The sequence below is a fragment of the Cetorhinus maximus genome, chromosome 14 (genome assembly GCF_964194155.1).
Source record: "Cetorhinus maximus chromosome 14, sCetMax3.hap1.1, whole genome shotgun sequence".
Taxonomy (NCBI): Eukaryota; Metazoa; Chordata; class Chondrichthyes; order Lamniformes; family Cetorhinidae; genus Cetorhinus; species Cetorhinus maximus.
Window position 1 is genome coordinate 67,121,633 of NC_135892.1, and position 23,432 is coordinate 67,145,064.

Genomic DNA, 23,432 nt, shown 5'->3' on the forward strand with positions numbered 1-23,432 from the left:
TTGCAAATTGTGGGCCAGTAATCAGTAAGTAAACTTACTTACTTGCTGGAAAACATATTTGCAACACAACCTGGAGAAATATTGCTGGGAGGTGAAACTTGGAAGAGCAGCAGTGTCTCCAAATATTAGGAGGTGTGGTTAAAAACAAGTATGGAAGCCTATACATTTACAATTTAAAACCAGTTGTTAGTTTAAAAACAAGTTTAGGCATTACCTTATGGTGTGGTGGTCTGGTGTGATTTTTTAAAAATCTTACAAATGTAATGCAATAATTGGGGAGTGCAATAAACTAGTCAATCTTTTGCGGGGTTACACACAAGGAGTCAAGATCAAGCAGAATATTTAGGGAAAGTAGCATGATCAGATGAGTAATAATTAGGTAATGGCTGAGAAATGACAATGATAGTGGAGGAGAATCCTCTGTGCTTACAAGAAGAGCGTATAGTGTGTTACAAAATTAATATTTGATATTTGCATTTTAATCTGGGGTGGGAACAACTTCATCCCCAAGCATGGCAAAACAGCATGGTAGGGTGTGTGTCTATTGGGGACCAGGTCTTACAGTGATGAAGGGGGAATAGACTGACCAAATAACAGTGCAGCGAAGAATCATTGAGAGGAGACCCTATAGCAGGGGTTGCACACACTAATGCAGGACCCAAAATTAAACTTGTGCATTAGGAATGTAGGAACAAGAGTAGGCCATATCATCATTTATTCTGTAACCCCCTAATATCCTTGGCTAACAAGCCTCTGCCTAACTCGCTTTTTGAGGGCCCAGAATAGCCTAACTCTAATTTTAAACTTATTCCACACCCCCCCCCGCCCCCCTTTGTTCTGAACACTCTCATCAAATGAAATAGTTTCTCTATCTGCCCTATCAAATCCTTTAATCATCTTAAACACCTCAATTAGAACACCCCTGAAACTTCTGTAATCAAGGAAATTCAAGCTGAGTCTATGCAGCTTGCCGAACTATCAGTCTGGTGAACCTGCGCTGTACCCTTTCCAAGGTAGGTTTATCCTTTTTTGAGGCACGCTGCCCAGAACTGAATGCAGGAGGTCAGATGGGCTCTAACCAGAACTCTGCAGTTCTGACATAATTTCTTCCCCTTTTCATTTCAGCCCCCTTGAGAGAAAGGCCAACATTCTAATACCTTTTTTAATTATTGGAGGCTGACACCTGGCTGGATATAGATGTTAGAATAGAATACCAAAGTGTGAAAATGTAAGAATAGAAAAGTAATTAAAATTACTTATTAAAACTCTTTTAAAAGAGAACTGCATACAGCCCTGCAATTCCTACCACAAAACATTGCATAAACCAGTAAAGTTTCACACTGTGAGGATAGTCTTGACTATTCCAATGCTCTCTTGACCAGCCTCTTACCTTGCACCTTCTGTAAACTTGAGCTCATCCAAAACTCTGCTACCCCATATCTTAACTCACACCAATTCCTATTCATCCATCATCCCTGTGCTTGCTGACCTCCGGTCAAGCAACGATTTTATTTTAAAATTCACAGCCTTTTTTCAAATCCCTCCATGGCCTCTCCCCGTCCTAACCCAGCAGGTGTGGGGACCCAGGGGGTAGCATTCGAGGATCCTTGGCCCCTGCAACTGTCCAACAGTTACAAGGTTCTTGCAAGCTGTGTGGATGAGCACGGGGACTGCAGGGAGGATGAGCGAACTGACCACGGCACCGTGGTGCAGGGAGCCATTGAAGTGGGGGGAGGAAATGGGAGTGTAGTAGTGGTAGGGGACAGTATAATTAGGGGGGTAGATACTATTTTCTGCAGCCGTGAGCATGAGTCCCAAAGGCTATGTTGCCTGCCCGGTGCCAGGGTTAAGAACATGTCCTCAGGGCTAGAGAGGAACTTGGAGCGGGAGGGGAGGGATCCACTTGTCGTCCATGTTGTTACTAATGACATTGATAGGAATAGAAAGGAGGTTCTGCTGAAAGAATTTGAACAGTTCGGAGCTAAATTAAAAAGCAGAACCTCCAAGCTAATAATCCCGGGATTGCTACCTGAGCCACAGGCAAACTGGCACAGGGTAAATAAAGTGAAGGAGTTAAATGTGTGGCTCAGAGATTGGTGTTGGAGGAATGGGTTTCAGTTTATGGGGCACTGGCACCAGTACTGGGGTAGAAGGGAGTTGTTCCAGTGGGACAGTCTTCACTTGAACCCTTCTGGGACCAGTATCCTGGCAAACTGAATAACTAAGGCTGTAGAGAGGACTTTAAACTAAATTGGGGCGGAGGGTGGTTCTGGAAAGGGGATACGTAGGCTTACAAAGCAAAAGGATATGGCAGCCTTGCAGGGTAGCTATTTAGGTAATGATGCCCAGAGTATGACAGGAAGGGACAGAGTGTACAAACATAAAAAAACAGCAGCAAATAGGTTCAAAGGGAGGGGGGAGGGTGGGGGGGATGCTAAAAAGGCAATATTATTGGCCCTTAAATGCTCGTAGTATTCGGAACAAAATAAATGAATTAACAGCAGAAATAGAGGTTAATGGGTATGATCTTACAGCCATTACGGAGACATGGTTAGAAGGAGATCAAAGCTGGGAACTAAATATTCAAGGGTATGTGACTTTTCGAAAGGCAGGAAGGAAAGGGTGGTAGGGTAGCTTTGTTAGTACGAGATGGAATAAGTACAATAGCAAGAAAGGATCTTGGATTGCTACGAGATGTAATAAGTATGATAGCAAGAAAGGACTTTGGATCGGAAGATGTAGAATCCATGTGTGTGGAGGTAAGAAATAACAAGGGGAAGAAGACACTGGTGGGAGGAGTCTATAGGCCCCCTGACAGTAGCTATACTGTAGGACAGAGAATAAATCAGGAGATAATGAGGGCATGTAAAAAAGGCAGTGCATTAATCATGGGTGACTTTAGTCTTCATGTAGATTGGGAAAATCAAATTGGCAGAGGTAGACATGAGCAAGAATTCATAGAGTGTATTCAGGACAGTTTCTTAGAACAATATGTTGTGAATCCAACCAGGGATCAGGCTATTTCGTATCTGGTAATGTGTAATGAGGCAGGTTTAATAAATTATCCCAGAGTAAGGGATCCCTTCGGAAACAGTGACCCTAATATGGTAGAATCTAGCATTCAGTTTAAGAGTGAGAAACTTGGGTCGGAAACAACTGTGCTAAACTTAAATAAGGGTAATGACAATGGAATGAGGGCAGTGTTGGCTGGAGTGGACTGGGAAAGTAGTTTAGCAGAAAAGATGGTTGATGAACAATGGCAGGTGTTTAAGAAAATAGTTCATGGCTGTCAACAAGGATATATCCCAGTGAGGAAGAAGGATTCAAGGAAGGGGATAAACCAACCATGGTTAATCAAGGAAGTTAAGGAGAGTATCAAATTGAAAGAAAAAACATACAGTGTGGCAAAGATTAGTGGTAATCCAGAGGATTGGGAAAGTTTTAAAAACCAACAAAAGATGACCAAAAACATAATAGAGGAAGAAAATAAACATTGAGGGTAAACTAGCAACTAATATAAAAATGGACAGTGAGAGCTTCTTTAAATATATAAAAAGGAAGACAGTGGCAAAATTGAACATAGGCCTCTTAGAGAATGAGGCTGGGGAAATAATAATGGGAAACCAGGAAATGGCATAGGAGTTGAATAAATACTTTGCTTCAGTCTTCATGGTAGAAGATACTAATAGCATTCCAAAAATACGAAATAATCAAGGGCCAAAAGGAGGGGAGGAAATAAATATAATAACTATCACTAGAGAAAAAGTATTAGGGAAACTAATGGGGCTAAAGGCCAATAAGTCCCCTGGACCTGATGGGTTGCATCCTAGGATATTAAAGGAAGCAGCTGCAGAGATAGTGGATGTATCGGTAGTAATCTTCCAAGAATCCTTAAATTCTGGATAAGTTCCGGAGGATTGGAGAATGGCCAATGTAGCCCCCTTATTCAAAAAGGGAGGGAGACAAAAACAGGTAACTATAGGTCAGTTAGCTTAATATCTGTCATTGGGAAAATGTTGGAGTCTATTATAAAGGATGTAATAGAGCATTTAGAAATGCATAATCTAATCAAGCAGAGTCAGCATGGCTTTATGAAGGGGAAATCATGCCGAACAAATTTATTAGAATTCTTTGAGGCAGTAACAGGCAGGATAGATAAAGGGGAACCAGTGGATGTAATGTATTTGGATTTCCAAAAGGCGTTCAATAAGGTACCGCACATAAGGCTACTTAATAAGATAAGAGCCCATGGTGTTGAGGGTAGTATATTGGCATGGATAGAGAATTGGCTAACGAATAAAAGACAGAGAGTTGGGATAAGGGGGGCATTTTCAGGATGGCAACCTGTAACTAGTGTAGTGCCACAAGGATCAGTGCTGGGGCCTCAATTATTTACAATACATATTAATAACTTAGATGAGGGAAATGAATGTACTATCGCCAAGTTTGCGGATGACACAAAAATAGATGGGAAGCCAAGTGGTGAGGATGACACAAGGAGTCTACAGAGAGATATAGACAGGTTAAATGAGTGGGCAAAAGCTTGGCTGATGGAACATAATGTGGGAAAATATGAGGTTATGCACTTAGGCATGAAGAATCGAGGAGCTGAATATTATTTAAATGGAGAAAGACTGCAGAAGGCTGCAGCACAGAGAGATTTGGGAGTCCTTGTGCATGAATCCCAAAATGCTAACATACAAGTTCAGCAGGTAATAGGGAAGGCAAATGGAATGTTGGCCTTTATTTCAAAGGGAATGGAGTATAAAAATAGGGAAGTCTTGCTAAAACTATACAAGGCAGTGTTTGACCACACCTGGAATACTGTGAACAATTTTGGTCCCCTTATCTAAGGAAAGATATACTGGCATTGGAGGCAGTCCAGAGAAGGTTCACTAGGTTGATCCCGGCTATGGAGGGATTTTATTATGAGGAGAGGTTGAGTAGGTTGGGCCTGTACTCATTGGAGTTTAGAAGAATGAGAGGTGACCTTATTGAAACATGTAAGATTCTTAGAGGGCTTGACAGGGTAGATGCTGAAGGTTGTTTCCCCTTGTGGGAGAGTCTAGGACCAGAGGGCATAATCTCAGAGTAAGGGGGCGCCCATATAAGACAGAGATGAGGAGGAATTTGTTCTCTCAGAGGGTAGTCAATCTGTGGAATTCTTTACCACAGAGGGCTGTAGAGGCTGGGTCATTAAGTATATTCAAGGCTGAGATATACAGATTTTTAATCAGTAAGGGAATCAAGGGCTATGGGGACAAGGCAGGAAAGTGGAGTTGAGGATTAGCAGATCAGCCATGATCTCATTGAATGGCGGAGCAGACTCTATTGGCCGAATGGCCTACTTCTGCTCCTACATCTTATGGTCTGTGTCCTTCTCCTGCCCTACAAACCTCTCAAGTCTCCGTGCTTCTCCAATTCTGTTCTGTTGTGCATCCCTGATTTTTAACATTCAGCTGTTGGCAGTTGTGCCTCCCACTGTCTCCGGCCTAAAGCTCTGGAAGGTCCTTGCTACCTCTCTATCCCTCTCTCTCCTCCCTTTAAGGTGCTCTTTCAAAAATTATCTTTTTGACCAAGCGTTTGGTCATCTGCCCTAATATCTCATGAGGTGGTTCACGTGTTTGGTAACTTCCCTGTGGAGCACCTTGAGAAGCTTTATTACTTTAAAGGGACTATATAAGTGCAAGTTATTATTTCAGAAAAATAACTGCAAAAAACACTGCAAAATATTTACTTCAATCAACTTGGGTTGGTCATCCAGTGTCCTAATGAGCAGCTGTATTCTGTGTGGTGGGATATTGAGCTATATATGCCAGCACATCTTGAGTAGTCTCAGGTAGTCAGGTGTTGGTTAGATGGTTATGTAGTTGGTGCCACTATCTAGTTAAGAATTTGTGAAAGTTTTAAAATAAAATTTGTGGCAGCACTAAAAGAATACATAAGTAGTTCAGTTTCTAACTTTCAGCAGTATGATGGTACGTAGAAGAAAATTGATTAACTTTGTAGATAAACTGTTATCCACTGTTCCAAATATGCAAATATTATTTTCTAAAGGACAAACAAAAAGAGAAAGGAAACGAAGCAGAAGTAGGTCCTCTTCCATGACATCATCATCATCATCCTCATCAAGTTCATTGTCTTCGAGTTTGTCATCATCCTCAAGAAGTAGTAGCAGATCAAGTAGTAGAGGTAAGTGCACAAAGCACCATGTGTAGTTGAAACTTGCTCTGAATTAAGAGGATGAAGTTCTTAAACTTATCAAATTGACTAAGTTACTTGTTCGTTGAGTTACATAAGTTTTATCCTTGAAAAGGGGGGAGATGTAGTACTATTTAACACATATTGGAGTTAAAGGCCTTCATTGTTCATCAAAAGTATTCTGTACTTTTCATGGAAAGGAAGATGGTAAAGAATAAAGTTGCCTCATTTTTTGCACTTAGAAGTTCAGATTGTAAACAACAATTTTCAACCTCTGTTGCACTTGCATGGTATTTCTGAAGCTGCTGCACCTTGCACTTAATTTTTTTATTCATTCAACCATGTGGGCTCCATACACTAATTTTAAAAACAGAGACCTGATCAGAATTGAATTATGATGGTGCATATGACCTGTTATTTTATTTTGGGCTAGTTTGTGTACTCCTTCCTCCATCAGAGCATTGTAGGAATCCTTTTCCTATGTGATACAATATAATATATCTGTTGAAGTGCTTAATTACTACCACTGTTTTGTGGTTCAAAGTACTGTTCATTGACCAGTAATTCCCAAACCATGGGACACAAACACAGTGCCAGTGGATTGCAGAGAGAGGCTTAGAAATGGTCTAATTGATATTTATTATCTTTAACATACCTGAATTATACTAGTACCTTAGTAACAACTGCAATGATTCCTGACAAATGGCCCCACTCTCTATCACCTCAGTCCTGTAGCCCATTAGCTCACCCCTCATACTTCAACCCTGCCTATCAATAAGACAGTACATGACACAGACCATATGGACAGTTGTTGTATATCCAACAGAAGAGATGTAAATGGAGGAGAAAAAGGAAGTGAAAAAGAGAGATGGAAGTAAAGGAGCACAGAGAGAGAGCAAGAGAGAAAAATGCAAGGGAAGATAAACAAAACTGAAGGAGTGGAGACTGCTTGTGCACGCCTGTAACATTGCCACTTTAGATAAAGTAACATTTTTTTTTGACTGAACTTACTTTGGAGGTTATCACAAAAAAACTTGAAATATGAAACTGAGTCAGAAGAAAAGTTTTGAGAACCATAGGAGTAGATTATCTCTCAGAAAATAACATAGAAAAGGAATACCCATAAAACCTGCTTCTTTCACGGAACAGTCACACTATTATATCTTGAGCTCTACTCACATATCCTGAGAGAGCGTTTTGCAGCATTTAAACATGAATCCCCAAGTATGATTTAGCAAAGTGCCACACCATCTATCTACACTTTAACTAGCTATTTGCTTTCCACTTAGGTCCCAACAGCATGTAAGCATAAATTGTCTATAGTGCTTTAGATTGGAAATGAGTGTGTTCTGTGCAAAATTTTATTATCTGTCAATTTTTATATCAATAAACCTTTTCTTAAGAAACATTGAGGATGTGTTATCGATCAGTTTTTCTCATGGCTTCTGTATTGGGAGAGAAAGTTAAAGAAATATGGGAAAACAATTAAAAGTTGACAATTATTCTTTAGCAATAAATAGGGAGCTGTTGTTATTTGATTCAACTTTTCTTGAGTTTGGCACGTTAGAAAATTAAGAGAATCCTAAAGGGGGTTTCATGAGCGAAGCTGATCCTGTAGTTATTTTGGCAGACTCCCAGAAGCGGTCAAAAATAAAGAAAAGGAAGAAAGAAAAACAACACAAAAAGGTGAGAATTCTTCTGTGTACTTGGGATATTTGAAATTTCTTCTCATTGTAATATATTGTAAAAATATTGTGTATACAAAATAAAACATTTTGAAACATAACTGCTGACAGTTTGCTATTCAGTCCAGTGAAAACGTTTCCTCTATTGTTACTGAACATCTTTATAAAATTTGCATCCTTTTAGAGAGGGAAAAAAGAGAAAAAGAAAAAGCAAAAGAAGAAAAAGACCGGGTGCTCTGGGCCTGTTCAGATTTCTAAGGTAATTTAACATTCAATTGATGAGTTTAAAAATGTTGAAACCAAAACACATAACCAGTTCGCTTTTTTAAAAAAGGGGAATGCTGGTAATCTTAATTAACTTTCACTAACTAACCACATTGCATCTAGCATTAACATGATTAAAAACCATACAAAGAAATTTTTTAAATATACCACTGTTTGTCCCATGGTGTTACTAATGGTGTGTCAGAGGACACATTGCTTTGTAGCCATAGGAATGTTTGTGTTATGCAGGACATCTGTGCTACTGATTTACAGTGACTGCATAAGTTAAATTCAATTTGCATTAAATGCTATTCTTAGTTTTTTGCTGGTGCTTTGGGGATCAAATTTCATGCCCCAACCCTTATTCTGTCCAAACTGTAAAACGTATGAACTTTATTTTTAATATAATAATCTTGTCTCCTGAGGCATTGCACAGTCAAAAATAAGTTTAATCTTAAGAGACTAGGCATTAGTTGGACCAGGACGTGCAGTCCTCTTTTTAAAATCATGCATTCTGTCCTTATTTTTATACTTCCATTGCAAATTCCAAAGTATAAATTTATATTGGAAGCTGTGTCTATAATAAAACTTGTCACACTAATTAATTACACATCCCTGCCAGTATGGTCGCAGTTAGCAGAATCAATGTGGATGCACACCATCCATTGTGGAGATGGCTAGACTTAATGGCCAGTGGATGCATCAGGATCAAGTGAGAGATGGAAATTACAAAGTTACACTAAATTTGGCAGACAGCAGGTGCTCTTTTATCTTATTTATGGAAGTTAAAAATAAACATTGAATTCAAAATAAATTTACAAACAGGAGACAGGAAGTTACAGGAGTGAGTGAAGATGAGACACCAAGATCAAGCAGAACCCCTCATTGCTGATTTCCCATCCACAGAAAATAGTTTTTCACAATTCACCCTATCAAAATCTTTCATAATTTTTAGAAACCTCCAATAAACCTTCTCTCAGTATTAGCTTGCAGCAGATCTTATTCTAATACCTCCAGCCTTTCACTACAACAGTGAGATAGAAGTTCACTCAAAGAGATGGAAGGTGTTTCCAGACTCAGAATTTAGACGGAGAGGGAGAAGGAATTGTTCAGACAGGAAACATGGGACGAGAGAGAAGCAGAGGTGTACAGGGCACAGTACAGAATGTAATCGATGTAGAAGGATTTTCAGCCAGAATGACAGACATAAAACCACAGAAACAGAATGATAGAGGGAAATAAAAGCAAACACTGATGCGTATAGGATGGGGAGATAGAAAAATACATGCAGTTTTATCGAGGGGAATCACAAACATAGAAATATATATATCTTAATTTATATAAAATGTATGCCACACATGAGTTGGGATTGGTTTTGGCAATTTACAGCTACAGATCAAATTGTCATATTGTGAAAGTGTCCATATGAATTACTTTGCTCCAACAAAATTAGGTGTGTCCACCAAGGGAATATTTGCCAAAGAGCAGGTCTGTACACAGGATCAAATGCTGACTTTAATAAATTTATAAGCCTGAAGAGAAAAGTTAAGGCTGTAGAGCTGAGTAGCAATTAAGCTAAAATCAATCAAGCATTGTGTGTCAAGGAGGGACAAAGAATTTAACAAATAGGGCATTAGTGACTAAAATCACATCAGGAAAAAATAGTAAAAAGTTAAAGCTATATATGAATGCACAAAGCATTTATAATAATAGATGCATTAATGGTATGAATAGAGAAAAATGATTTTGATTTAGTAGTCATTACTGAGACGTGATGACAGGGTGCCATGGTTAAATAAAGATTCTAGGACACTCAATTTTTAGAAAAACTAGGCCTGATAATAAAGGTAAAGACAGTAGTGTAAAAGATCTTGTCCAGAAAATCAGAATGTAGAGTCAGTATGAATGGACAAAAAAAACACAGATGGAAACCATTGGTGGGAGTTTATAAGCCTCTTAACAATTGTGTTGGACAGAGTATAAATCAGGAAATTAGAAGCACATGTTGCAAGGGTAAGGCAATAATCAAGGGGAATTTTAATCTTCGTATAGACTGGTCAAACCATATTGGCAAAAGTAGTTTGGAGGACAGTTTCACAGAATGAATTTGAGACCGTTTTCTAAAGCAATATGTCAAGGAACCAACTAGGAAATAGGCTATTTTTTTAAAAATCTAGTATTGTGTAATTATTCAGAGTTAAATAGTAGTTTTATAGTAAAGGATCCTCTGGGGAAGAGAGATCACAATATGATAAAATTTTATATTGAATTTGGGAGTGATATTGTTAAGAAAAAAACTGTGTTCTTGAATTTAAACAAAAGCAATCACTTAGTTATGAGGACAAGTTAACTAATGCATGTTAGAAAATTAGAGCCAAAGATAAGCAATGGTAGATAGATAATAGCGACCATATGAAGGAATAATCATAATTCTGAGCAAGCATGCATTTCCTTGAGGAATAAAATTTCCAGGAGAAAAGTGGCCCAACCTTTGTGAACTAGAGAAGTTAAGCCTGGTACTAGATTAAAAAAGGCTTAGAATGTTGCCAGAAAGAGTAGCGAGCTGGGGATTTTGGGGGTTTTAAAAATCAGCAAAGGGTGACCAAGACAATGATGAAGAGGGAGAAAATGGAATATGAGAGTAAACTAGCAAGAAATATAAAAACAAGTTGTCACTGGACTGCTAATCCAGAGACCCAGGGTAAAGCTCTGGGGACCCAGGTTCAAATGCCCCCACAGCAGATGGTGGAATTTGAATTCAATAAAAATCTGGAATCAAAAGTCTAATGATGACCATGAAACCATTGTTGGTTGTTGTAAAAACCCATTTGGTTTACTAATGTCCTTTAGGAAAGGAAATCTGCCACCCTTACTTGGTCTGGCCTACATGTGACTCCAGACCCATAGCAATGTGGTTGACTCTTAAGTGCCCCCTGAATAAGGGCAATTAGGGGTGGTCAATAAATGCTGACCTAGCCAGTGACCCCCACATTCCATGAATTTAAAAAAACCAGTATGTAAAGAGAAGGTAATTAGCAAAAGTAAATGTGGGTCCCTTAGAGGCAGGGACAGATGAAATAATGGGAAATAAGGAAATGGCAGAGAATAGATATTTTGTATCTGTTTTCACAGTAGAAGACACAAAGCTAGTGGGGATACAAAGGCTGGTCAGAGTGATGAAAGTAATATTAGTGAAGGAACGGTAATAAAAAAAATTATTGGGACTAAAAGCCAACAAATTCCCTTTGCTTGGAGTCCTACATCCTAGAGTTTTAGAAGAGGTGGTTGCAGAGCTGGTAGGTGCATTAGTTTTGATCTCCCAGAATACCCTAGATTCTAGAATGGTCCCAGTGAATGGGGGTAGCAAATGTAACCGCTGTTCCAGAAAGGAGGGAGAAAAAAAACATGGAACTACAGGCCAGTTATCCTGACAACACTCGTACGAAAAATGCTAGAATTTATCACTATGGGCGTATTAATGGGGCAACAAAATCATTATAATTTTAACAAATTATTTTTGACAAATTTATTCGTTTTTGAGAGTGTAACTAGCAAGGGAGATTTTCAAAAGGCATTCGATAAGGTATCGTACAAGAGGTTGTTACACAAGATTAGGGCTCATGGAATTGGACGTAATGTATTAACATGGATTGAAAATTAATTAATGGATGGAAAACAGAAGAGGGGTAAATGGGTCATTTTCAAGTTGGCAGGCTGCAATAAGTGCCACAAGGATCAGTGCTAGAGCCTTAGCCAATTGCAATCCATATCAGTGACTTGGATGAGGGGACCGAGTGTAACATAACCAAGCGTGCTGTTGATACAAAGCCAAATAGGAAAGTAAGCTATGAGGAGGACACAAAGCTGTTGCAAAGCAATATAGACAAATTGAGTGGGAAAGAAGGTAGCAGATGAAGTATAATGTGAGAATGTGAAACGATCCACTTTGGTATAAAGTATATGAAGAAAATCTAAACATTTTTGAAAAGATGAGAACCTAGCAAATGTTGCTATTTAGAGGAATTGTGTGTCCTTGTGCACGTCTCAGAATGTTAACATGCAGGAAGGCAAATTTTAGCTTTTATTTCAAGATTGGAGTATAAGAGTAAGCAGGGGCTAAACTTGTTAGCCCCCAAAAACAGGGATTGTGATGCGTGATTAACCCGAGTTGGTAACCAACTTTGAGCTGCTTTCTCATTTCATTGAGTTCAGCTTCTAGCCAGCGAACAGCATGATTAGAAGCTGGTCAATATCATGAGTGACTAGCACCACTTAAAGCCAGCCTGACTTCTGAATACCAATATTTACTCATACCACATCTTTTAAAGAATATTCTCGTTTTCTATTTTAACAACCAAAGTGGATAATTTTACATTTGCTCACACTATATATCATCTACAACCTTCTTTCCCACTCACTTAATCTGTCTGTATCCCTTTGCAGTGTCTATGCGTCCTCCTCACAGCTTACCTGTTCACTTAGCTTTGTATCATCAGCAAATTTGGTTACATGACGCTCTGTTCCTTCATCAAAGGCGTTGAGGTGAATTGTGGCTGGAGCAAGTGCTCAAGTGTGACTGGAGCAAGTCATGCAGGAAGTGAATCTGACCTGGGAAACAATTAAAAATTGCACAGTATGGAAGAGAGCGGGTTCCAAGCTTTTCGGATGCTGCACTGAACACTTTTTGGAGGAGGTGGAAAAGAAGAGAGATGTCCTATATCCACAGGAGGCCCTCCAGACTAAGAAAGCAGTTGGAGCAGATAGCCATGCAGTTCAATGCCAGCAGTCTGGCCCTGAAGACCTGAATGCAGTGCAGTAAGTAATTTGATGACCTCACCCAAGTGTCAAAATAAGTGAATGCATCTCCAAATGCCATATCTTTCCAACTACACCACTAGCCTCAGACATTGTTCAATTTGCACTGCCTTCACTCATCTACCAACAATCTTGTCAATCAGGATTCCTATCTGACATTCTTAACCTCATACACCTAGCACTACTGCAAAGCACACACCCACAGATCACCAGTTTGCACACACTGCCAACTAATAAACTCCAATAGACATATCCCCTAAACAGATTGCACGTACTCACTGACATGCTTCCCTCTGCCTTACAGGCCATGTGGCACATAACCAGAGGCAACAGAAGCTAACCAGAGGGGGACAAGCAAGCCTGTATGTTCTAACCCAAGATCATAAGAAATATGAGCAGGAGTAAGCCATTTAGCCCTCAAACATACTCCCCCATTCAATAAGATCATGGCTGATCTGATTATGGCCCTAACTCCACTTTCCTGCCTGTGCCTCATAGCCCTTAAGAGTCCTGTCAATCAAAAATCTGTCTAACTCAACTTTGAATGTATTCAATGACCTAGCCTCCACTGCTCTCTGTGGAAGAGAATTCTAAAGACTAATGACCTTTTGAGAGAAGAACTTCCTCCTCATCTCGGTCTTAAATGGGATACCCCTTATTTTTAAACTGTGCCTCCGATTCTAGATTATCCCATGAGAGGATATATCCTCTCAGTATCTACCCTGTAAAGCGTCCTCAGAATTTTATGTTTCATAAGGTCATTCTTCTAAACTCCAATGAGTATCGGCCCAACCTGCTCAACCTTTCCTCATAAGACAACCTCTTCATCCCAGGAATCAGCTTAGTGAACCTTCTGTGCAAGTATATCCCTCCTTCGGTAAGGAGGCCAAAACTGTATGTGTACTCTGTGAGATCGCACCAATGCCCTGTACATTTGACTTCCCTACTTCTATACTCCATCCCCCTTGTAATAAAGCTCAACATTCCATTTGTCTTCCTAATTAATTGCTGTACCTGCGTGCTAACATTTTGTGATTCATGTACAGAAGCACCAGATCACTCTCTACAGCGTCATTCTGCAATCTCACTCCATTTAAATAATATGCTGATTTTCTATTCTTCCTGTCAAAGTGGACAAACTTACATTTTTCCACATTGCAGTTTTTTTTCCCACTTATCTAAGCTATCCATATAATTTTGCAGACTCTTTTATCCTCCTCACAACTTGCTTTCCTACCTATCTTTCTATTATCAACAAGTTTGGCTTCAATACAGTCAGTCCCTTCATCCAAGATCATAAATAGTTGAGGCCCCAGCACTGATCCCCGTGGCACTCCACTAGTTATAGTTTGCCAACCTGAAAATGACCCATTTATCTTGACTCTCTGTTTCCTGCTAGTTAGTCAATCCTCTATCCATACTGATATATTGCCCACAACACCATGAACTCTGCTTTGTGCAGTAGCCTTTTATGAGGCACCTTATCAAATGCCTTTTGGAAATCCAAATACACTACATCTACTGGTTCCCCTTTATCCACCCAGCTTGCTACATTCTCAAAGAACTCTAATAAACTTATCAAACATGATTTCCCTTTCACGAAACCATGGCATGTTGACACTGCCTGATTGTATTACGATTTTCTAAATGTCCTGCTACTATCTCCTTAATAATGGATTCTAGCATTTTGGTAATTACAGATATTAGACTAACTGGCCTTTAGTTTCCTGTTTACTGTCTCCCTTTCTTTAAAAGTGGTGTTATATTTGCGATTTTCCAATCTGCTGGAATCTTTCCAGAACCTAGGGAATTTTGGAAAACTGCAACCAGTGCATCCACTATCTCTGCAGCCACTTCCTTTAAGACCCCAGGATGTAGGCTGTCAGGTCCAGGGGACATGTCAGCCTTTAGTTTTCCTAGTAATTTTCTTTAGTGATTGTGTTTGTTTTAAGCTCCTCTCTCCCTTTTGACCCCTGCTTTTCTACTGTTCTTGGGATGCATTTGTATCTTCTACTGTGAAAATAGATACAAAATCCTTGTTCAAAGTCTCTGCAATTTCTTTCCTATTACTAATTCCCCAGTCCCACTCTCTGAGAGACCAGTGCTCATTGACGCTACTCTCTTCCTTTTTATATACTTGTAATTGCCTTTGTTTATGTTTACAACACTAGTTTCAGACCTAGATTTCTTGCCCTCAAACTGAATGTGGAATTCTATCATATTATGAACATTTTTACGTAGAGGATCCTTTACTATGAGATCATTTATTAATCCTGTCTCCAGTCGAGGGGAGGTCTAGTAGTATTGTCACTGGACTGGTATTCCAGAGATCCAGGGTAATGCTCTGGGGACCCAGGTTCGAATCCCACCACGACAGATGGTGAAATTTGAATTCAATAAAAGTCTGATGATGACCGTGAAACCATTGTCGATTGTTGTAAAAGCCCGTCTGGCTCACTAATGTCCTTTAGGGAAGGAAAACTGCCATCCTTACCTGGTCTGGCCCGCATGTGACTCCAGACCCACGGCAATGTGGTTGGCTCTTAACTGCCCTCTGAATAAGGGCAATTAGGGTTGGGCAATAAATGGCCACATCCCATGAATGAATAAAAAAAAATTACACATTACTAGGTCTAAAATAGCCTGTTCCGTGTTTGGTTCCAAAACACATTGTTCTAAGAAACTGCCTCAAGTACACTTTATGAACCCATCCTCCAGGCTACCTTTGCCAATTGATTCATCCAATCTCTATGAAGATTTAAACCTCCCATGATTATTATAGTATCTCTTTTACTAGCCCCCATTATGTCTTGATTTATACTCTGTCCTACAGTGTAGCTGCTGTCAGGGGGCCTATAAACCACCCCCGTCAGTGACTTCTTTCCTTTGCTATTTCTTATCTCCACCCAAATTGATTCTATATTTTGATCCTCCTAACCAAGATCATTTCTCACTATAGTAATGATCTCATTCTTGATTAACAGAGCTATCCCGTCTTCTTTTTCTTTCTTCCTGTCCTTAAGAAATGTCAAATAACCTTGAATATTTGTGTCTAAGCTGTGGTCACTGTATTATCTATCGTATATTTATTTATATTTGTTCCATCTTGTCACAAATGCTGCATTCAGACAGATAAATAACCTTTAATTCTGTCTTTTTACCATTTTTCCCTGCTCTGACCTTATTCGTAGTGCACTCTTATGTTTATGTGCTCTGTTGCTTCCTGTAATACTCTGGTTATTGTTACTCACATTTCTACCATGCACTATTGCCTTGTCCTTTCTCTTTAACTTTCTAAATCTCCTGTCAAGTGAACCCTCCTCCACACTATTTAGTTTAAAGCCCTCTCTACAGTCCTAGTTATACAATTTACCAGTACAGTGGTCCCAGAGCAGTTCAGATGAAGATAATCCCAACAGTACAACTGCTTCTTTCCCCAGTACTGGTGCCAATGCCCTATGAATCGAAACCCATTTCTCTCACACCAATCTTTCAGCCACACATTCAACACTCTGATCTTATTTACTCTATGCCAATTTGCTCGTGGCTCAGGTGTTAATCCAGAGATTATTACCTTTGTGGTTCTGCTTTTTAATTTAGTGCCTGGATGCTTATACTCACTCAGCAGAACCTCTTTCTTACCCCTACTTAGGTTGTTGGTACTCATGTGCGCCACGACAACTGGATCCTTCCCCTTCCCATTCCAAGTTCCTTTTCAACCCTGAGGAGATGCCCTTAATCCTGACATCGGCAGACAACACAGCCTTTGGGATTCACATTCTCAGCTGTAGAGAACCATAATGTATCCCCCGAACTATACTGTTCCCTATTAAAACTCCGTCCCTGTTTGCTCCCCCCGCTTGAGTGGCCTGCTGCAACGCATTGTCCTGGTCAGCTTTCTCATCTCCCTTGTAGTCTCTGCTCTTATCCACACAAGCTGCAAGAACCTCAAACCTGTTGGACAATTGCAAGGGCTAAGACTCCTCCATTGCTACCTCCTGGATCCCCATACCTGCCTCTCTTACAGCCACACCCTCCTGTCCCTGACGATGGACCAAATCTGAAGTATCTAGCCTAAGGGATGTGACTGCTTCCTGGAACAAAGTGTCCAGGTAGCTTCCCCCTCCCTGATGCATCACAATGTCCGAAGCTTGAACTTCACTTAATCAGCTCTGACCCAAAGTTCCTCAAGCTGCAGACACTTAACAGCAGAGGTGGTTGCCATAAATCACACTGGGATCCACCAGTGCCCACATGCTACAGTTGGAACACAACCCTGCTGTGCCATCTTTAAATTTATTTAACTAATTGGGTTTCATGTTTAGAATATCACTTAATGATTATCCATAGTTATATTATGGAGTTTAACTAATTTCACTATAAATTTAATATAATATATCTATCTGCCCAATACTGGTTTAAGCTACTGCCCCAGTTTAGAGGAGAAAAAAATCTTAAAACTGACCAGTTACCTACCTGCACACCTAATTAACAACTCCAGTCTTCAGCTCTCAGGTCTCGATATCTCCATCTCTTTTTGTAAAAGGCCAGAACAGTACCACCATCTCCACTGCACCAAATTTCTTCACTTACCAAATTCCTGGATTTAAGCACTGAGTCTCGAGCTGCCACCTTCCTGTGACCATGGAGGAGACAGTGCTGGCCATTATTGGCACACCAATTGCAGAGGCTGTAATCAGCGACGGAACTGAAACCATTTAAAGCAATAATATACTCATACCTAATCCCCCTCCTCAAATCTCACTTCCCCTTCATCCCTCAATCTCCTCTGATTACTTACAAGCTGCAGGTGGTGTAAGCATGCACTACTTACTTCCACCAGCACCACCCCATCAAAGCCTAACCCTTGGGCCTTTCTCCTTTCACATACATGTGAAGTGCAATCTGACTAGGCACTGGAGGAACAGAAAGAAAATGGAACAGGAGTGAAAATGAAAATATACAGCCACTCAATGTCACACTCACCGCCACCAGCTCAGAAACTGATACTGCGCTTAATTTAGAGAATAGCATAAAGGCAGGATCTCCATATGGTATGTCACGGGACAAGTGATCCATAGGAAGGGTAAGGGAGGCAAGGATAGTACAGGTGCAGCTTCCCGGAGGGCAAGGTCACACAATGGTTCTGCTGCAGAGGACTCTGATGTGGATTTCAGTGGGACATTGTACTGAAGAGTGCTAATGGATATGCACAATGAAATGTTTGCTGCTTTAAACCTGCTGGAAAGCCTGTGGTCAGTGCTAAGGAGCATGGAGGAGATCATCACCAACTTGGTACAGGGCTTTACACAGAACTTTGGAGCCCATCCTTTCTAATGTGGGAGTGGTGGCTTACTCCTTTCACAGATTTGTAGATTCAAGCATAGACTTTTGCCAACATGGCTATTAATTGCATTATGCAAAAGGGGCTGCAGAGCGTCATGGTGCCTAGCAATCTTTCCCTAACGGATTACTAGGATTGCTGAAGTGCCACCCCAGGGGCAGTTGCAGTGACTTCATGGAGCACAAACTTAATGTCATCTCTTGGGAAGACAGCTTTCACCCTTCTATCCCTGCCACTCCACCAGTGCCCTTGCTGTTGCCTGCTAGCCAGCTCAGACTGATGCCATCCATGCTGATATGGCGCTGTCTGCAGGCAAGCTTTCTAAGCCCAGAACTGTTCGAGGTCATCCTCCATAGCCACCTGCAGTGCCTTCTGAAAGTAAACAGCTTTCTACCAGCCATGCTGCCGTCACTGGGATAGCACTGAGTAGGAGCACTAGGACAAGCCAAGGTACACAAGACAGACACTAAAGGAATGCATAATGTTGATTAGTTGACTTTTGTATGCAATATGGCATGAATTCATTTATAAATTTGGTTGGGAATTGTTATTTTGAGATGGCTTTTATCTTTGCATTGTGATCAAGCAGATGCTGTAATGGTTAGTGACAGGGAAAGTAAGCTGTGAGACTGTTATTGAATGGAGATTTGGGGTTGCAGTTACTGATATCACTCACAGGAAAGTTCTTCATGGATATCACAGACAAAGGTGCTGTCTAGGTTTCCTCCTTTTTTTCCTCCTCCTTATGCTCCTGTTTCTCATGCTCCTGCTGCTGCTCATTGTACATCTGGTTACAAGGGCTTTGCCTACACAATGGTGAGGTTGTGGAGCATGCAACAAACCTTCATAAACACTGACGAATATTCTGCTGAGTACGGAAGGGCATCACCGTGGTCCAGGTAGCAGAAGCGTTGTTTCAGCATGTCAATGGTCTGGTCTATCACATTTCACATGGCAGTGTGGCTTTCATTGTATGCCTGCTGTACAGTGTGCCTGGGTTGTGCGCTGCAGTCAGCAGCCGTTACCGCCATTGATACCCACGTCGTGCATAGTCCTTGTCACCCAGTAGCCACCCTTTGGTTTGCCGTAATGGCTCAATGCACTTGGCACAATGGACTGCCAAAGAATGAAGGCATCCAGGCTGCTGAGAGGATACCCACATCTTGACCTGTATGATTTTCTCCCTATGTTCACACACTAGTTAGACGTTAAGAGAGTGCAATTCTTTTCAGTTGCAGCATGAGACGCTTGCAAAGTAACCCATGTGCAATTAATGACACCGTGCATCATGGGGAAGCGTGTATTCTTAGCGAAGCATAGACATCTCGCACATTGTTCCTCACTGAGATTCAGGTAGGAGAATTGTTCTTTGAACACCCTAGATGGATATGGCTTCCTTTTGAAAGCCCTTCTCCCATTTTGTCCTGATCTGCATGACCTCTGTTCATTCTCCAAGGCATGTGTATTCCAAGAGGAATGGCTATTAGTTCACCCCTGTCTGGTAGCAACTGGCTTGTGAAGACAGCAAAAAGTCCATCAACATGTGCCATACCACCCCTTCTAGACATTTGCAACTTTAGACAACTGTAGAAGGCATCAAACACTAGAATTGAAGCAATTGTCAGAAAAAGTAATTAACTTGTAAATAGTTGATGATCCCTTTAAATGGTGCTAATGAGGGATCCTTCCTGCTATTGAGCATGCTCAGTTGTCCAAACATTAAGAGAACACATTAGAGTCATAGAGGTCTACAACACAGAAAAAGGCCCTCCAGCTAGTCGAGTCTGCACCGGTCAAACAAGTACCTAACCATTCTAATCCCATTTTCCAGCATTAGGCCCATAGCCTTGTATGCCATGGCGTCGCAAGTGCATATCCAAATACTTCTTAAATGTTAAGAGGGTTTCTGCCTCTACCACCCTTTCAGGCAGTGAGTTCCAGATTCCCACCACCCTCTGGGTGAAAAAATGCTTCCTCCCATCTCCTCTAAACCTCCTGTCCCTTACCTTAAACCTATGCCCCCGGTTATTGATCCTTCCACCAAGGGGAAAAGTTCCTTCCTTTCTACCCTATCGATGCCCCTCATAATTTTATACGCCTCAATCATGTCCCCCCTCAATCTCCTCTGCTCCAGGGAAAATAACCCCAGTCTTTCCAATCTCTCCTCATAACTAAAACTCTCCAGCCCAGGCAGCATCCTGTTAAATCTCCTCTGCACTCTCTCTAGTGCAATCACATCCTTCCTATAATGTGGATTCCAGAACTGTGCGCAATACTCTAGCTGTGGCCTAACCAGTGTTTTATACAGTTCCAGCATAACCTCCCTGCTCTTATATTCTATGCCTCGGCTAATCAAGGCAAGTATCCCATATGCCTTCTCAACCACCTTATCTACCTGTCCCGCTACCTCAAGGGACTGGTGGACATGCACACCAAAGTCCCTCCGATCCTCGGTATTTCCCAGGGTCCTACCTTTCATCGTGTATTCCCGTGCCTTATTTGTCCTGCCCAAGTGCATCACCTCACACTTATCCGGATTAAATTCTATTTGCCACTGATCAGCCCATCTGATTGACCCGTTTATATCCTCCTGTAATCTAAGGCTATCCTCCTCACTATTTACCACCCCATCAATTTTCGTGTCATCCGTGAACTTACTGATCAACCCTCCTACATTCAAGTCTAAATCGTTTATATATACCACAAACAGCAAGGGACCCAACACCAATCCCTGTGGAACCCCACAGGACACAGGCATCCAGTCACAAAAACACCCCTCGACCATCACCCTCTGCTTCCTGCTTCTGGATCCAATTTGTCAAATTGCCTTGGATATCATGGGCTCTTACCTTCATTATCAGTCTTCCATGCAGGACCTTATCAAAAGCCTTGCTGAAGTCCAAGTAGACTACGTCAAATGCATTGCCCTCATCTACACACCTGGTCACCTCTTCTTCGGAAAATTCAGTCAAATTGGTCAGACAATTGGTCCCCTTAACAAAACCATGCTGACTGTCCTTGATTAATCCCTACCTCTCCAAGTGTAGATTAATTCTGTCTCTCAGAATTGCTTCCAATAGTTTCCCCACCACTGTGGTTAGACTGACTGGCCTGTAGCTCCGCGGTTTATCCCTTCCTCCCTTCTTAAACGGTACCACATCGGCTGTTCTCCAGTCCTCTGGCACCTCTCCTGTGGCCAGAGAGGTATTGAAAATTATTGCCAGAGCCCCTGCTATCCCTTGCCTCACTCAACAGCCTGGGATACATTTCATCCGGGCCTGGAGATTTATCTACTTTTAAGTCTGCCAGACAGAACCCCCTCCCTTTCTATGCTAATTTATTTAATTATATCACAGTCCTTCTGCCTGATTTCCATACCCACATCGTCTCCCTCACTTGTGAACACTGGCACAAAGTATTCATTCAGAACCCTACCTACGTTATCTGGCCCCACACACAAATTACCACAATGGTCCTTAATGAGCCCTACTCTTTCCCTAGTTATCCTCTTACTCTTAATGTACTGTAAAATAACTTTGGACTTTCCTTTATTTTACCTGCCAATGTTTTTTCATGCCCCCTTTTTGTTCTCCTAATTCCCTTTTTAAGTTCCCCCCTACACATTCTATACTCCTCTAGCCCCCATAAGCCACTGCCATAAGCCCCCCTTTTTCTCTTTATCCAATCCTGTATATCCCTCGACATCCAGGGTTCCCTGGATTTGTTGGTCCCACCCTTTGTCTTTACTGGAATATGTTGGCCCTGTATTCTCCCTATTTCCTTCTTGAATGAGTCCAATTGCTCTGACGCAGATTTACTGAAAAGTAGCTGCACCTAGTCCACTCTGGCCAAATTATATCTGATCTTATTAAAATCGGCCTTCCCCCAATTTAGAACTCTGATTTCTAGCCCATCCTTGTCCTTTTCCATAACATTTGAATCTAACGGAGCTATGATCACTATCTGCAAAATGCTCCCACACTGATACCTATACCACCTGCCTGGCTTCATTTCCTAAAATTAAATCCAGGACCTTCTCTCTTGTAGGACCTTCTACGTACTGGCTTAAAAAGCTCTCTTTGATGCATTTTAAGAATTCCACTCCCTCTAAACCTATCACACTATGACTAACCCAGTAAATGTTGGGGAAGTTGAAATTCTCCCACTATTACTACCCTATTATTTTTACACTTCTCTGAATTTTGCCTACATATCTGCTCTTCTATTTCTCTCTGACTGTTTGGCAGCCTATGGTACAATCCCAGCAATGTGATTGCTCCTTTTTTGTTTTTTAGTTCAGTTCTACCCATATGGCTTCATTTAAGGAGCCTTCTAAGATGTCATCCCTCCTTACTGTTGTAATTGATTCCTTGATCAATATTGTGATGCCCCCTCCTCTTTTACCTCCTTCCCTGTCTCGCCTGAAGACCCTATATCCTGGAATATTGAGCTGCCAATCCTGCCCCTTTCTCAGCCATGTCTCTATGACAGCAACAACATCATACTTCCATGTGTTAATTTGTGCCCTCAACTCATCTGCCTTATTCGCCAGACTCCTTGCATTAAAATAAATACCATCCAACCTTGCCAAACTCCCTGTGCCTTAACTGGCCTATAATTTCTATGCCTTCCAGACTCATTTGCTCTCTCTTCTAATTTTGGCTGTGCATCTCCCCCTGCTGACCCTCCTTGTCAGGATCCCATCCCCCTGCCAAGTTAGCTTAAACCTCCCCAGCAGCACTAGCAAACCTCCCCGCAAGGATGTTGGTCCCATTCCAGTTCAGGTGCAACCCATCCGCCTTGTACAGGTCCCACCAGAAATCTAAAGCTCTCCCTCCTGCACCATCTCTCCAGCCATGCATTCATCTGGACTAGCTTCCTATTTCTATTTTCACCAATTAGTTTATACAGGACAGATCCCAGAAAAACTGGAGGGTTTCATTTTGCTCCACCGATGAAATGAACAATTTTTGTGTTCGTTTCTAGAATGTCTATAAATATGGGAAGAGATTGGCCATGTGCTCTAGTTTTCGTCTGTGCGCTAAGAGACGTTGAATGGATTCAGTAGCTGTTAGTGAATTTTGACGATTGCATGTTTTGTTTTGCCCTCTTGGTCACCTTGC

The 23,432-nt window shown here is 41.1% G+C and overlaps 1 protein-coding gene across 1 annotated transcript in view; it reads left to right on the forward strand.

The window, feature by feature from the left end:
• Positions 1-23,432, forward strand: part of LOC144689699 (uncharacterized) — a 47,015-nt gene that overhangs the window by 11,789 nt on the left and 11,794 nt on the right. Inside the window, exons 3-5 of the mRNA XM_078557016.1 lie at positions 6,058-6,192; positions 7,832-7,887; positions 8,071-8,145. Of these exons, the coding sequence (XP_078413142.1) occupies positions 6,058-6,192; positions 7,832-7,887; positions 8,071-8,145 (266 nt within the window). The remainder of the gene's footprint in view (positions 1-6,057; positions 6,193-7,831; positions 7,888-8,070; positions 8,146-23,432) is intronic.